This window comes from Heterocephalus glaber, unplaced genomic scaffold, assembly GCF_053883595.1.
Source record: "Heterocephalus glaber isolate CG9 unplaced genomic scaffold, H.glaber_assembly_v1.0 deba00001457, whole genome shotgun sequence".
NCBI lineage: Eukaryota > Metazoa > Chordata > Mammalia > Rodentia > Bathyergidae > Heterocephalus > Heterocephalus glaber.
The window spans coordinates 21,053,881-21,071,217 of NW_028258305.1; the positions used below are offsets into that span (position 1 = coordinate 21,053,881).

Genomic DNA, 17,337 nt, shown 5'->3' on the forward strand with positions numbered 1-17,337 from the left:
TGTTGGTTGGTCCCTTTGTCCTAACTTATGTCATAGCCTTATGTCATAGCTAAGCTTATCTCTGTTTGGCATGTTGGTAAATTGCCATCTTCTAGCTCCCTCCCTGCTGTCCTCACCTGGCATTCATTCTTGTTGAACCCCTTTGTTCAGTAATTTTTGCTGCTTGTTTTATTGGTGCTATTCATACTTAACACCCAAGTAAATTAAACCTAGTTTTACATTCATTGATCTTTCTTTGCTAGAAAGACTACAATTACTTGAAATAAGAGCTCTCAGATTTTTTTAAAAAATGATTTCTAAAGAAGTAGCCAAGAGCTGAGGGCTAAAGGCCAAAAAAGCTAATAATAATGATAGCAGTTACTATAGCAGACATTTGTTGGTTGCCTACTTCATGCAGTACTCCTGCCTTCTCTCCTCCATAATACAGTACCTTGATTTTCCTTTGGGGAAACCATTCCTCCCTATGTAGATTATTCTGTGCTTACCCAGAAGCTGATCCACTCCCTGGTTATTTATAACCATTACATTCCATCTCCTTCACCCTCCCCATCATGCTGGGGATTGAACCAAGGGCCTCATGCATGCTAGCCAATTGCTCTACCACTAAATTATATTTCCAGTTCCCTCTCTCTTTAAAAAAAAAAAATTTATATACTACACATATATTATTATTATATTATATATATATATATATATATATATATATATATATATAAAATTTGTTTTTGTTGTTGTTTTTGGTACCAGGGAACAAACTCAGAACCTTGTGCTTTGGAGATAGGCAGTGGCACCACTGAGCTAAATCCCCAGCCCTCAAAATTTATTTTGAGATAGGGTACCACTAAGTTGCCCAGGTTGGGCTCTTTGAACTTTCAATCCTCCTGCCTCACCCTTCTGAGTAGCTGGGATTACAGGCATATGATACAATGCTCAATACATTCAATTCTCTTATGCACGGCTTTTGGTTCCAGGTTCGAGGGCAGGATACTTGCTGGAATCCTGGGACCAAGTAATTCTAGATGTGGACAAGGGAACAGGCACTTCTTTGGAGTTGTTGGCAGCCATCTTGTGATCATGAGGGTTGCTGGCTGTAGGTTAAAGCAGACATTGGAGAAAGCAGAGTAGAAAGATGAAAAGAAGCTGAGTCCTTAGTGACATGCTGGAGTCCCTAGTGACTGACAACTTAGAAAATCTGAATTTTAGTGATATAAACTAACTCAAAATTCTACCCTACACCTCTTCCTTCCAGTTTCATGAATCAATACATTCTCTTATTGTTTAAGCCAGTTTGTTATTTTTTGTTACTTACAACATAAAATATCCTACGCTATAATAGCTACCACTTGTTGAGTGACTGCTATGTGCCAGGCATTGTAATGGGTATCGCACAAAGTCTAATTCTAACAACTAAGCCAGGCATGGTACTGTATACCTGTAATCCCAGCACTCTGGAAGACTGAGGCAAGAACATCACAAGTGCAAGCCAATTAGAGACTTAGGGAGAGCCAGTCTCAAAATAAAAAATAAAAAGGGCTGGGCATGCAGCTCAGTGCAAAAGCCCTGAGTTCAATTCCCAGTACCACCAAAAAACAAAACTAAACTAAACTAATTTTTAAACATATATTTTTATTTCATACATATATAACTATAAATGATATATATTATATCAGTGTATATATATCATATATGTGATATTTTATTTCATATATATCATATAAAATTCCCATTTTAATCATTCTTAAGTACATAATTCTGTGCCATTAAGTATATTTACAATGTTGTGGAACCATCACTACAATTTCCAACCACATTTTGAAGTGTGTATTAATATCTTTGTTTATTAAAAAGGAAACTTCCTCAGAGAAGTTCATTACCCAAGTCAGACCACCAGTTAGTGTTGTAGTCAGGATTTAAAATCAAGTCTTCTTGACTACAAAACCTATGTTTTTCTACTTTGTCATAACGCCAAATTAAATTATCACACAAGGAAACAGAAAATCTTGGTCAAACTACCTGCTCAGGGTCCACAACATGAAGATTACGATCTCAAGAGGAACAGATGCAATAAATAGAAATCGAAGTCAGAGGGTTAGAAAGGGGGCTCGTTGCTGGAGACATGAAGAATATCTGGTTGTACCTGCTTACCCTACTCTAGTTTGTGAACAATCCTTACCCTGCCCACTTCCTCAAAGGATCCTGACCTAAAGGCTAATAACAAACTATATTTTAAAACAAAAATACCCTCAATTTCATCTTAAGCATTCATTACCATAAGAAAGTTGATGTGTATCAGGAGGAAGACACATCCTGTGGTGGGGCCTGGCCTGTGAACGAGGTAGGTGTGTCATGACGGGAGAGCTCCAGTTCCTTCTTGTTAGGGTTTCAGGTAGTGCCACCCCCACTCCCATGATGAGTATCTCTTAATTGTTTACTTTTTAAAATAAGGGTTTTCAACTGAGGCTATTAAATACTAATCTGTTGATCTCAGTTTCTTTCTTTTTTTTTTTTTGGTACCGGGGATTGAACTCAGGACCTTGTGCTTGTGAGGCAGGCACCGGAAACACTGAGGTAAATCCCTGGCCCTGATCTCGGTTTCAAAAGTCTGACCCCTTTCATTTGTGATCCTAGGTAAGTGGTAGCTTGAAGGGTTTTACTTACACAAAAAGATCAGTTCCCTAATTTTCAATTTCCAAAAATGTAAATTTCTACATGTCCGAGGCTGTCTTGAAATGTTAGAGGGTGGAGAGTTAAGAGAATGGATTGGGTAAGACTCCCTGATGCCTTCGTACCGCAAAACCTGGACCTCCACACAAAGGCCCCTTCTCTAGCTGTATACTGAACAAAAATAGTAACATTTTCTCAAAATTATTTTATATATAAATCTGCATGTTGGTCTTGATTCACTCACCGCCCATTGAATAGAAATAAGTGATAGGCAGGAGCCCATGGAACCAGTGTCATTTGACGTGGCTGACACATGTGTGAAGCTTATCACCTCCACCTCCAGAGCAGCCTTCAAGGAGCAAACGTCTATCATATGTTTGGGTAGTCTGGTAATACAGGATTTTTTTTAAACAAAACATAGAAAAGTGGACTTTTCCCTCCTTTTTTTAGTTCATATCCTTGTGCTCCTCCCACTCTCACCTCTTCTTCAGTAGACTCTCCTTCCAGAAGGAGCCACAGCAGAGGAGGGCTGGGCCACACTGTGGCCACACTGTCCTGCAGGCAGCAGGGGACAGAGGACAGGGCGGAAGAAGACTGAGAAAGGATTGGCTCAGGTCACATGGGGCCTTGGGAAAGGAGTCATCTGGCACCCCTTCAAACCAATATTCTTTAAATAGCTGAGGACAGAGAAAAATTCAATTTCTATTAATATAGAAGGTATAGCTCCTTATGGTCAAAATAAGAATTTATTACATGCATTGAATATAACACTATTTCTACTTCTTTGGAATTGTCTTTCATTTCACAGCTTTTTCATGACATAACTTGAATAGAAAAAGTTACTTAACAAGCATAGAGGTAAATTATAATTATGAAATCTTGATCAAGTTATATTTACAAGTTCTTTTTTTAAAAAAAAAACTTGTTTTTATGTCATAAAAACAGTTCTAACATTTCAAAGTTCTTGTTCTTTATTTTTCTTTTGGGAATTTCTTAGCAATACAGCCTCTTACAAGACATGTCCATGGCTTTAACAAGTAGAAAATAACCATCTGTCCTCAAAAACAATGTTAGAAATTTAGGTTTAAATTTCAAACCCAGCTAGGCATGGTGGTGCATGCCTCTAATCCCAGGACTCAGAAGGCTGAGGCAGGAGGATTACTACAAGTTCAAGGCCAGCCTGGTCTACATAATGAGTTCAAGGCCAGCCTGAATTACAGAGCAAGCCCAAGCCCTTGTCTCAAAAAAAAAAAAAAAAAAAAAATTCAAATCCAAATCCTACCAGCCCGCTTCTCCCAATCAACTTCCCTCAAGGAGCATTTCCCCAGTATCTCTCTCCAGTGATAAACCCAATGCCACTTTATTAGTAGACTGACAAATGGCCAAATTTAAAGTGAAGCCTGGGTCATGGCTGGGTAGAGAGCGGGAAGTCAAAGTGAGGCCTCTTACTTTTCTTTCTTTCTTTCTTTCTTTCTTTCTTTCTTTCTTTCTTTCTTTCTTTCTTTTGGTACCAGGGATTGAACTTAGAACCTTGTATTTGTGAGGCAGCTGGCGGAACAATTGAGTTAAATCCCTGGCCCCTGCCTCTTACTTTTCTAACTGAATCTTGGGACCTGTCAAGTGTGTCAAAACAGAAGTGAGACCAGGGATTAGAAAACCACTGAAGTACAGAGGTACCAATAGCTAAGCACAAGTCCATCTATCTGACCAGGTGCCAGGATGAGGCTGACCTGCTAGAACCATGGAGTCAGAAATACAGGGGGTAGAGGAGGAAGACAGGGCCTTCTCAAGAGAACACAACCACCTTCTACCTCTTGATTTGCTTACTATGTGGGAGGAAATGTGCAAACCAGCCTGCTGCTCCTAGCAGTATGAAATTAAAAACAGGCATTAGGGCCTGTAGGGGGAAAAAAATGAGTGCCTTTCAATGTTATGAACTGTCACCAGTGTCTCTGAGCAGACTAGTCAATTCTTCCAAGTAGAAGATCCAATAAGAGGGTAGAGAGCTGGACAGAAGCTTGGATGGAAGTTTTCTCCCTCACAAGCTCTGGTAGAAATGCAGAGAGAGGTGCTGAATAATTCCTCACCCCCAAACCCTCTTATTTTCTCTTTAACAATTGGGCCTAATAACCAAATACTTCTTCATTGAAGACTGTTCAACTAGGAGAGATCAGCAGCAACTCCAGTTATTACCTTTGATCTTTACTATAACTTCCTGGGACCACTGAGATGCAAGTTATATTCTTCCTCCCAAGATTTTCTGTAGTGGGTCAGAAGGGGAGGTGGATCATTAAGCAATTTAACTTCAAGGCCCTGTACCCTAGGCCAAATATTCACTCTCAAGTCTGTTTGAAATCATGCTACTCATATTGTCCGAAATTGGTCAACAGGGAAGATTACTTTTAAAGGTTCAAATAAAACAACAAAGAATGGCTGAAAGTTGAACAAAGTGAAGCCCTTCCCATTATTAAATTCCCAAGGTAATTCAAGTCCAAAACAAATTCCTCTTCCTATTGTAAACTGAAATCCCAAGGTCTTAAAACGTGACACTCTTCTCCCTGATTTCTTGATTTTTTTCCGTCTCCATCCAGAGGGTTCTCCCTCAAACACCTGAGGGTTTGGGGTCCTTGAGTGGCTACTGCATCTTCTTCCACTACAGCAGATACAGCACTTTCAGTAACTTTAAAATTGAAATAATCTACTCAAACCACTTGTATCCTATAAATGTAGAAGCAGACATGACTCCTGAAGTAACAGCACTTTGCTAGAACCCAGGGTATAGAATATATTGCTATTCCCTATCAAAAATTGTAGCAGACTTAGTGTTTCCTGGAGGAAACGGAATACCACAGAGGGAACAAAAGACGAAGAGAAAACATCTTGGTTTCTGCCTTGTGGGGATGCCTATTTGAACATGTCTGTTTTCCAAGTACCACTTGTTAATTTAAATTCATTTGGGATAAATTTCTCATCAAGCAGTTAACTGTGACACTACATTTTCAGCAAGGACATAGTTGACTTTCTGTAAAACATGGCCCCCCATTTCATTTTTCTCCCTAGGAACCTTCACTTCTTCATCCATCTCACCCCATCTGAAGGTACAATAACAAGTCCAGTTGGTCTAAGAGCAATCTCCTATCCCTTGCCAGAGGATAATTCAAGAATGGCCATAGGGCCTCATTTGTTTCAGAGAGACATGTGGAGGTTTGCTGTGGAAGGATCTCCAATAATGCCTATGTCATTCCCAAGTCTTCCTTCTTTTTCTTGGTATCCTGTCCATGTTTTGAATACTTCTATTTCAATTTTCCTTTTGAGTTTGGTGTTTCTGGCCTGGAAACACAATATTCAATTGATCCTGAGTTCTGTCCAAGGACATAGCTCCCTCTTCCACGTAAGAGCTCAGCACCCCACACTTAAAACAGGCAGCCCTGCAGTATCTGCTAATGGTTAATTTATTCTGGGGATTTGTCCATCCCTAGCAGGAACATGAGACTTTTTTGTTTTGTTTTGAAACAGGGTCTTACTATTTAGTTCAAGCTGGCCCTGAACTCACTACATGGCCCAGGCTAGCCTCAAACTTGTGGGCTATCCTCCTGCATCAGCCTTCCAAGTGCTAGAATTACAGGTATATGCCACCAAGTGCAGCCTCGAGACTTTTTAAATTTATGACACAGATGCTGCCACTATTTCCTGTTCTAGAACTCCTTAGGTTTATTAACCCTTCTCCCAAATGTGTCTTAGCTAGGCAATCACTCTCCATTGATTCCTGAGTCTGAAGCTGCTACTGATGCTTCCAAAGGCCATCATCTCAGGAGCACAGTGGGATCTAATGTGTTCTCTGATATGTGGTCTTCCCCCCAGATTTCCTTCCCCTTAGTTTTGAGATCCCCTGGCCCATAAGAAACTTGTGCGCCAGCCGTGGTGGCACACACCTATAATGCCAGCACTCTGGAGCCTGAGGCAGGAGAACTGCCACAATTTTGAGGCCAACCTGAACTACAGAGTAAGACCCTGTCTCAAAAAAAAAAAAGAAAAAAAGAAACTTGTGCTACCGTGTATATTACTTTCTGCCACTCCTTTCTCTATGCTTGTTCCATTTCTTTCCATAGTTCACTATATTGAAGGAGGCCCAAATGAGTGTTTAAATTTTAACCTGCTACTTTCTTAAAGGGATCCAATTCTTCCTCCAACACAAATAAACCTTCATCTGCTGCCTTTCTTTTCTAAGCCTGCCTATGTATTTATTTCTTGTATCTACTACAAGGTCCTCAGTTGAGGATTGCTTGAGCAGATAAATCCTATGCAATTCTCCTCCCATCAGTTCAACCCATGTCTGACTGGTACCAATTGCTCTGCCTCTTTCCTTAGTTCTATTTATTGGACCTTGTTAAAAAAATTTCTACTGCCACTCATTTTCTAGACATACTTCCTTACAAAAGCATACCTGCTTCCCTACATACAATATCTATGTAATCTTGATATCCATTAGGGCCAGGGATTTAGCTCAGTGGTTCTACCGCCTGCCCTGCAAGCGAAAGGTCCCAAGTTTGATCCCCGGTACAAACAAAAAACAAAAAAGAAATCCATCAGTCCTTCAACACCACATCCAGCAGAGGCAATAATAATAGCTAACAGTTTACTGAGTCCTTACTATCCACCAAGCACTGTTTTAAGCAGTTTATAGATATTAATTTACTTAATACTCATGACAACTGCATAAAATGACTATTATGACTCCATTTTATAGATTCAGAAACAAGCATAGGTTAAGGAATTTGCCCAAGTACGTGGCAGAGCTCCCTCTTGGTCATCCACTCTCACATCTGCCTACACTTCTGTCCCCTACCAGAATTTCCATAATACAACAGAGTTTTATTATTTTTGCCCAGTCTTCTCTCAACATTTAGAAATTGGGTTCTCCTTTTAAAAAGCAAACATAAAGATTTACAACCATCTATCATAGCCTATCCTAAATCTTGAACATAATCTTTTTAATAGTAATATGTCTGTATTATTCCAAAGAGAAAGGTATTAAAGTTAGATTCAATACTTCTTTAAAGATAGCCTCTATTATGAGTATCACTTGATTGTATGCTTACCAGGTTTTCCCACATATACATTAAATTTAAATCCTTAGTTCCAAGTTAATTTTCTCTACCCAACTGATAAAATATTATCTGACATGTACTAAAAAATGAATTTTTGAAGCTTAGTGAGATAAGTCATTTATACTCTAACAAGGATATTTTAAACCGAGCTGGTTATTCCTGTAGGGAAACCATATTCAGATCAAACTAATTTCTTAAATGACATTAAAGGAATGAGCAGCTTTGAGGTATCTTATGTAACTGGCTGAGTGCTGCCGGCTTGGGAGTTGATGGAATGACAGAGGAGAGGAAGGCTGAACCTTTGAAATGGCAAAAATTATAATTTAAAAATCACAGTAAATATCACCTGCCAGGAATTAAAATGATTAAAGAGTTTATTTTTCTACACTCCTATTGTGATAGATTTTATAAACAAATAATTTTAAAGTCACTAACCTGTTAAGCACCAGTAATTAGTTGGGAAAAACAAACAAATGTTCTTGAAGAGAGAGCAAACCCTGAGGGAATTCAGTCCTCTGAAATTATGCTAAGTGTTACTGAAATAAATCTGGAAGACTACTACCTCAAATAAAAAAATGCCTTTTAAATATTTCTCCTGTATTCTATCATATATAACTTCCATGAGGTTAATTTACATGATTATTTGCTAATACAGGAGGACCTGATGGTGGATAAAATCCTTTGCAATATTTTGGATTTTCACAGAAGAATTATGGTATTCACAGATATTAATCTGTGAATGGAAATAATTGGATAGGCAGGCAGTAGCTTTGCTACTAAATAATAATGGGATTTGATTTTGTCATCTCACTTCTTTGGACTTTAATTTCTCAGTCTGTCAAATACAGAAATGAGATTAAATGATCTCCAAGGCCCATCTTAAAAATTCTCAAGTTCCACAATTTCAAGTTAAGATGGCTTTGAATACTTTTACACAAACAAGACTCTTAACATTTAACCCTGTGAAATAAATTAAAAATATGTAGAAACCAGTGACATGGGAATAGGATAATATTTTTCTAAATATCTCCCAATAGATCCATTTGTTAAACTAGTTTCTCTCTTGCACTTCATCAGCCTTCATGGTTTCAAGGAAGGGAGCAGAGCAAATGCTCATTCAAGAATGAATACAGCACATAAGGAAAGCTCCTGACACATAAGGAGAAAAATCTACCCCCTGTATTCCTGGAGGAAAATGGAAAGAAAAGAACAGAGGAGAGGTGATGAGACTCAATGTGCTTACTTTCCATCCCCTCTCAGGGTGGGAAACTAAAATGGGAGGTATGTAGTTGACATATTCACATAAATACGCGGAAACTCAAGAAAGCCAAGGCTTGTAGCTTGTTTTTCTGGGCATCCCTGTGAAAAGTCAAGATCTCTAGGAGTTCTGCTTTCAGTTTGACACGTTTACAATGACATGGGAATATAAAGGAACATTAAAGAGGGGAAGTGGCCCTGGAAGACCAAAACAAGGCCCCTGGCAGGCATATCAAGGCCCACGTAGGATATTCAGGAAAACCAGAAGTGCCCATATCTCTGAGAAGATGCAGAGGATAAACAGAGAAGATTCAGAAAGTAGTGCTGTGAGGATAAGTGGACCCATTGGGTCAGTACAAAGAAGTTGTACCATGGGAGGATAAATGCCTTGGTACAGACGTCAGCAAAAGGAAACTGTGGTACTTAAAAGAATAGAAATGAGCAGTTCTACTCTTGAGGCTCACAATCCTGCTATCAGACCTTACCGTCATTCCAGAATACTACCTAAGGATTGGGATGTGTGGTTCAGATACTCTTCCTTGCTGCCATATAAGCCTCCCCATCCTTTAGGTCTGCTCCTAGCACACTGGTCATCATGTCAATTAGAAAAGGGAGCTCTCATTTTCAAGACACTTTCATCTATCAGAAATTGGTCATTACAGAACAAGAAGTGTCATGCTAGAAAAAGGCATGTTACTTCCAAAGGCCTGGAATTGTCATAATAGATTTAGGAATCCAGGATAAGCCACTTTCTGTACTTTATACAATAACCCTCTACTCCATATATATTTTGGAATAAGAAGACAGGAAAGTAAAATCTGAAAGACAAAAATTTTATTTGAATATATGGGCTTAGGATTAAAACTTACACAAAGTAAACAAACCATATTTTCATTGTACATCCCAATTAGTGTAAGTAAAACTCTGCTGCACCAAAATACAAACACTTTATGCCCAAGATTTTGCCTTTTATTTTATTGATATTTCCCACAGTCCCTCGAGTACATGGAATGAATCAGTACTTACTGAATAAGAAAGTACATTTTTGGAAAAAATCAAAATTGTAGCCACACATAACAACTACTGTATCGTGAAACTTTCTTCTACTTTTACTTTTTCTATGTTTATATAAACCAAAATTTTTGGGGGGTACCGGGGATCGAACTCAGGACCTTGCACTTGTGAAGCAGGCAGTGGCACCACTGAGCTAAATCCCCAGCCCCAAATGTAAATTTTTATTCAATGGTACCTACTTAACAACCATAAAAATTTGTAGTCTTTCAAGCTGTTTTTTAACAGCTGTCCTCCAGTATGGTTTTTTGTTTTGTTTTGTTTTTTGGAGACAGGGTCTCGCTATGTAGCCCAGACTGGCTTTGAACTCATGGCAATTCTCCTGCCTCAGCCTCCAGAGTGCTAATGTGCACCATCAAGCCTGGCCCTCCAGTATGTTTCTGAACAAGAAACAGATCCAAGTTTCTCCATTTTGAGACCAAAAAAGGCACCTCAATATCACAGAACTTTTAAAAATTGAAAACACCATTGTAGTACAAAATACATGGGGGCAGGGGGCCTGCTACTATATCTAGAAAGGAGGACTTTGCCTAGATTCAAATCTGGGACTTAAACTACACAATACCGGTTCATATCTCCTCTCTCCGTCTTCCCTATCCCCTCAAAATACACATTTTTCTCCCTCCCACTCTTCCTTTATCATTCTTTGTAATCGTCTAATTATCTAAAACCTAGGCAACAACTGATGAAGCTCAAATGAGTGAGAAATAGAAAGGTCTGAAAAAATCCAGAAAACTGGTAGTTGTACCACATTCAAAAAAGGAAAGAAAGAAGAGAGAAGAGGGAGAATTGAGAAAGTCCATCTTCAGTCATCACAACAGCAGCTAGGGAATAGAAACGAGTTTTCCTTAGGGAGAGATTATGATCAGGGGACCAGATACAGATACAAAAGGGGGTTCTTTTCCTTTGAGTTTATGGGATCAAAAACAAAACAAAACCAAAGGGGGGGGTCACAATCACAACCTCAACATATTTACTTTTCCCCTTTTTCATATATTATCTTCTCAAAGGTGATCACTTCTCCAAAAAGCGGGGCAAACTGCCCAAAGGTCAAAATCTTCCGAAGGTTTAGATGACTGTAAGAACCGACTCCAAACTTAACTCAAAGCTCCGTAAAGTAGATCGCTAAGGTTTGCGAATACTACTGTACCTGGGCGAAAGGGCACAGGATCTCTAGCGCTCCCTACAGCTCAGATTTTGAACCTACCTAGCACAGAAAACCTGAGTTACCAAAGATTGGCTCCCTCGCTCCACTTTTTTTCCGCTTAAAAAATCGGGTGAAGGTTGGGGTGGGTGGGGAGAGCTGAAAGAGCAAAACGAAGGATTAATCACTTCTCCCCATTACATCAGCAGCCCCCACCCTTTCCTCCGAGAACCTCCTCTCCCTGAGTCGTCGCCACGCACAGGCGCTCCCTTCGCCTACCCCAGCTCTATTATCTGCCCTGGTACCTCCCCATTATCACCCGCCCCGACACACTCCCCCCCCCTTTCCCTCCGCGGTAAGGGAGGGAGGAAACCCCAGCGAGGAAACAGGGCGTTAAAGGAAGGGCTGCGCGATACGAGCAGAGGCTCCATTGGCCCGCGGGCTGTCTGGACGCTTCTCATTGGTCGCCTGGATGGAATCCCGCCCTCCTGGCCCACCCCTCCCGTCCCCCCCTCCCCGCGCCCGCGGCCCTCCCAGCGCCCCCGGTCAGCCCCGCGGCGGGGAGGGACCCACTGGGCTAGCGCGGAGCCTCCGGCGGCGTCCATGGCTCCTTCTGCCACCGAGCAGCAGCCGAGGCGGCGGCGACGGCGCTAAGGAGGCGGAGGGAAGGCTCCTTTAAGGAGGAGGCACGACGACGCCTCTTTCCCCTATCTCCTCCCTTCACACTCATTTCCCTGTCGCCGAGGAGAGGGGGAGGAGAGCGGAGCGGCCGAGGGGAGAGAAAATTCCTTGCAGGAACCTCTTTGAGGGGTTGTGGGGGGCAGGGGAAGAAAGAGCCGGGCGCTCCGCTCCCCGCGCCGCGCTCCGCTCCTCGCCCGAGAAGCCGCGCGGGCACGGGGCGGACGCCTGCCCTCCTCCCCGCCGCCTCGGCCTCCCTCCCGCACTCAGGGTCCCCAGCTCGACCATCGTCTCCTCCCTCCCCGCCGGTCCGGCCCCGAGCTCGCCGCGCGCTCCCGCCTGACTGTGTCCCTCCGCCGCCGCCGCCGCCGCCACCTCAGCCCGGCAAATGAACTCCGTGCGAGCCGCCAACCGGAGACCCAGGCGAGTGTCACGGCCGCGCCCGGTGCAGCCCCCGCAGCAGCCCCCGCAGCAGCCGCCGCCGCAGCCGCCCCAGCAGCCGCCGCCGCCCCAGCAGCAGCCGCCGCCGCCGCAGCAGCAGCAGCCCCCGCCGCCGCCGCCGCCGCCGCCGCCGCCGCCACCGCCTCAGGAGCGGAACAACGCGGGCGAGCGGGGTAAGGCCGCGGGTCCCCCGGGGGGGGGGGGAGACGCGGGGAACCGGGAGGGGGACGGGGACCCGCGGTGCCGCAGCGTCGGCCCGGCAGGAAGCGCCGCGGCCCCGGCCCCGGTCAGGCCGCGCTTTGTCTGTTCCGGGCCAGCGCCTCCTCCCGCCCCGCCCGGCTCCTAGCTCCTCGCGGGCCCACCGGGCTGTGGGCCCGGGAGGCCGCGGAGTGATCGCCAGTCCTCGGGCGGCGGGGGCAGCCAGGAGCTAGTCGACATGGGCTCAGGGGGAAGAGGGGACAGGGACCGGGACCCGGGCGGCCGGGAACTTGTTCCCTACCTTTCCCGGTCACGGGGTAAGGCAGCGGCGACTCCCCTCCCACCCACGACGCTCGCTGCGTAGTTGCCCCTTAGTTACAGAGCCCCGGGGAAGGACCCGTTAAATCCAGACCTCGGAATAAAGAAGTACAGGAGCCATCGGCCATTTCGGACCCCCTCCGTCGCGTGCCGTGCGGTTACTTTCCGCTCCCCCAACCCCGCCGCCCCCACCCCCCCTCCCCTCGTGGGGCTGGAACACCGGTTCCCCAGAACCGGCCTCTGGGGATCGTATGTGTGAGCGCGCGCGCGCGTTTGTGACCAAGGCCTAGCGAAATGTGTCATTTGGACCCAACTGTGCAGCACTGTCTGGTAACCACCATTGTCTAAGGGTTGAGACTCCCCGGGGTTGGATTCCTGCTTTAGCAAAAATAACATTCAGTTCTACTTAGATGTTACGGTTATTTTTGAGAGGTTTGTGAAATGAAGGTGTTGCACCTTGATCTCCAAACAACTAGTCTCTTTATTAATTAGCTGTTTGCAGTGGGGGTGGAGGTCAGTAACCGTGTTTTTTGTGTATGATTGTTGTTTTAAGGAGGAGAATTGTTCGGAGACATTTTGCGTGCTTTAGTTGGCGGATTAAGGTTAATTTTACATGCGTTGTTTGTCACGCCTCCTTTGATGGAGGGGACTGAATGTAAATGTATTTTTAAAATTATACATTCTTTCCTTACAAACTGTTCATTGTTGTACTTGATCAAAATATTTAACAAAGATATTAATCTGAAAATAGTTTAAAGGGTTTGTATTAGTCACTGTAAGTCTTTGAGAAAGCATTTTGCTTTATGTTTCTTGAAAGAAGGTGCTATTTCAAGCTTGTCTTGTGCAATATAATAGGTAAATAGATTTTGATTCTTTGAAACGTTTGCCTGTTTAGGGACAAATTTTTTAAATGTAGTCTCACCATTTCCTTTTCTATATGCATGTTAAGAGTTCTTCTGGTGTTCCATGCAAATAAGATGCTAGTCTCCTTCCACAATTGGCACTGTATATTCTAGAGTTTACTTTTTTTTTTTTGAGAAAACAATGACACAAAGTTGAAATGCTAGCCTTTACTATTAAGGATTCTTTTGCTACAGTAAGCTTTTTCAAGATGTACTGATTTTGTTAATAACTTTAGCACTGAATCAAAATGTGTCAGTCAAACCTAATTTATTCACATTGTGTATTTTTAAATGTCAGTTCTGAATCTCCATTTCACAATTTGTGTATAATTTCCAACTTAGTTGAGGTAATTCTTCGACAGTTTTTTTCACTTAATCAAAATTATTAGCTACCAAAGTTTATTTCTACATATATATGAAGTAAAGTGACTAGTTTGTTGTCAGTTACATGCCAGTGTCCTTTTTGTTGCTGTTAGTACACTGACAAAGATGTTCTTGAATCAGAATTTCAGTGTGTAGTTTAGCAAATGGTGAATGAAATGCACTGTAGGAGTGTTGCTCTGCTGTGGCTAGCAGGAACTGTTCTGGAGGTTCAGTGTTGGCACAGAGGGGAAAAGAACTTGCTGATTAGTCTTCAGGGAAAATAGTGTGTTTTTCAGAGGGCAAATAAATGGTCTCAAAATGAATAAAACATTAAGATGAATTAAAAGACAAAGATTTGCCTAGTCTTATGTAAAAAATACATCATTCTTTGAAAAATTGGCGTTTTGATTATATTTTAAAGTGTGCAGTTTATATAATCAGAAGTTTGCTAAGAAGAACATTTTTGTCTTAAAAAGTTTATGGAGCATACAGTGTTGCTATTTCTAGTTTGGAAAAGAGGTTTTTCCTTTTCTTTATTCTCCCCCTTAATTCCTGATAAATATGTTGTAACTCTTTAATTCATCTTGGGTAGTATTACATAATAATGGATCAGGCAGTTTTCCAGGTAGGGAATCAAAGTGAGACTCACTGTTTTAAGAGGTTAGTTCAATCCGTATATAAAGTCACTTATTTCATGTGAAGATGCACTTTAGGCTTTTTAGTGGTAATAACAGAACGTTTTTGCAAACAGAAATTCTGCCAAGGTAGTTTTTAGCTGCTTCCTCACCTATAGATTAATTGGAATAAATACTTCCTTGGCAAAAATATATTTACCTGTATGTATGTATATGTATATTATATATATGCACACACATGCACATATTTTCTCATGTATAATGGTCAATGTTTGATGAGAAAGAAACTGAACCTTGTAGAGTGAAATCTTAGAACTCTTCATTTTTACCTTTTGAGACAAGCTCTTGCTGTCACTAAGTTACCCAGGCTGGGCTTGAACTTGAGATCCTCTTGCCTTCTCCTCTCAGTGCTAGGATTACAGCTCCCAGATGCCAGCCCTTTTTATATTTTTATTTTGAGACTCACTGTCACTAAGTTGCCCAGGCCGGCCTTGATTTGCAGTCCTCCTGCTTCAGCCTTCCAAAGGACAAGGAGCACATGTATACATCTCTGTGCCTCACTGGGCCACTATTTTATAACTGAATACTAATCATTAGCCTTTTGATTCTTAAATTCTTGAATTTGGAATTTCAATGAACACTTTCAGCTAATAGAAAATAATTTGTGTTCCATACAGTCACACTTTGATAATATATTCTATGATTTAGTGAAACCAAAAGTAATGTGGGGTTGGGTTTTTAATATTTGGGGGTTTTTGTATCTTTTCTGTTTTTTAATTGACATAAAAATTGTACATTTATGAGGCACTGTTTGATGTTTCAATACAAGTGTATATCATGTAATGTTCAGTTTAGGGTAAGTGTATCTGTCTCCTCAAATATTTATCATTTCTTAGTAGTAAAAACATTTAAAATTTTTCTGGCTTGTTTTGTTTTTTGTTTTCTGCAGTGCTGAAGATTGAACCTGAGCCCTCATGCATGCTAGGCAAGTGCTCCTCCACTAAGCTACATCCCCATTCCTTTTAATTTTTTTTAAATTTTGAGATGATAGGTTGCCCAAGCTGCCCTTGAACTTGGGATCCTCCTGCCTCAGCCTCCCAAGTAGCTGGGATTACAGGTGTGTACCACCACACTTGGCTCTTCTTGCTTTTTGAAATATATTTTGTTATCCATAGTCACCTTACTATGCAACAGAACACCAGAACTTCTCCTTTCTGACTATAACATAGTACTGTTAACCGGTCTTTCCCTATGTGCCCCCACCTTTCCCCAGCTCTTCCCAGCTTCTGATACACATCACTGTATTCTCAACTTCTATGAATTCAACTTTTTTAGATTCCATATGAGTGAAAGCTTATGGTATTTGTCTTTCCGTGCCTGGCTTATTTTACTTAACATAATGATATCCAGTTTCCATTTTGTGACAACATAATGATATCCAGTTTCCATTTTGTGACAAAAATGGTAAGATTTCATCCTTTTTATGGCTGAATTGTATTCTATTATTCATATATACTGTTTATGTACACAGTATATATTATATACACTGTGTATATATATCGCTCATCCGTTCATCAGTTGATGGACACTTAGGTTTTTTTCCATTTCTTAGCCATTGTGAATAGTGGTGCATTAAACATGGGGTATAGATGTCTTTTTAGCATACTGATTTCATTTCCTTTGGTTTTATATTTTGTTTTAAAATTCCAAAAGGATTTAGCTTTTGCAGTTTGTTCTGCCGAATTTATCATCTTTGTTCTTGAACTCTGTTTTGTATCTTGTTTCTAGAAATACATATGGGAAAAACTACAAGTCTACCAAAGTGTTCGCTATTCTGATCAGTAGTTTTAAATTGTGAAAATTAATTTCTTTAGGTAATGTACATAATTTAAAATTACAAAGTCTTATATCTGCCTCTGGCTACTAAATTATTTTACGTAGAATCAGTCACTGTTACTTGTTTCTTGTTATTGTGTTTCAATAAAAGATGAAATTTAAGTACTGAAAATAATCTTTATATGGGAATTTTTGAAAGTTGTAATTTTTTCACAGGGACTGGGAAAACTTTGAAATGCTGAAAATTTAGTGACATAATTCAAGAAATAATCTGGAATAGTTTTAGAGTTAAACTGACTCTGTTTAGTCCCCTATTTGTAGGATTTTTTTAAAAATCACCTCTGACCATGGTATTCAGGGATGATTTTTTTTTTTAATTGTTGGAATAATTCTGTACATAGTAATAGATAAGCTATTCCTGATGGCCAGGCCCCTGTAATTCTAGCCTGAGTCAGAAGGATCACTTGAGCCCAGTGTGGACAACATAGCAGAATCCTGTCTCAAAAAGACACACAAATAGTATTTCTGAGGGAGCTTCACATTCATATTTATATAGTAGCCAGGACACTCCTTGGTGTTCTAGTTAGGTATGTTCTAGTTATATATGCTAGTTACACCTTCTGGGGGATTGTTTGAGCTCATGAGATTTTACCTTCATAGAATAAGGAACTTTTTTTTCTGCTTACAGAATAAGGAACCTCTGCAACCTTAGTAGATTCAGG

The 17,337-nt window shown here is 41.3% G+C and overlaps 1 protein-coding gene and 1 long non-coding RNA gene across 8 annotated transcripts in view; one reads left to right on the forward strand and one right to left on the reverse strand.

Moving 5' to 3' along the window:
- The window catches only part of LOC147826979 (uncharacterized), a 131,777-nt gene extending 118,698 nt beyond the window's left edge, over positions 1-13,079 (reverse strand). The window contains exon 1 of one of the 3 annotated variants that reach the window (XR_015453117.1): positions 12,974-13,075. This is a non-coding gene — a long non-coding RNA (uncharacterized LOC147826979). Of the gene's footprint in view, positions 1-12,973 lie in introns of all 3 variants that reach the window. The other 2 variants (XR_015453118.1, XR_015453116.1) reach the window with 2 other exon arrangements.
- The window catches only part of Fbxo11 (F-box protein 11), an 82,530-nt gene continuing 76,977 nt past the window's right edge, over positions 11,785-17,337 (forward strand). Inside the window, exon 1 of one of the 5 annotated variants that reach the window (XM_087216415.1) lies at positions 11,785-12,536. In XM_087216415.1, coding sequence (XP_087072541.1) covers positions 12,311-12,536 — 226 coding nt within the window. In that variant the 5' untranslated portion in view covers positions 11,785-12,310. Of the gene's footprint in view, positions 12,537-12,667; positions 12,879-13,092; positions 13,210-17,337 lie in introns of those variants that run through there. The other 4 variants (XM_004839413.4, XM_021253833.2, XM_087216416.1 and 1 more) reach the window with 4 other exon arrangements.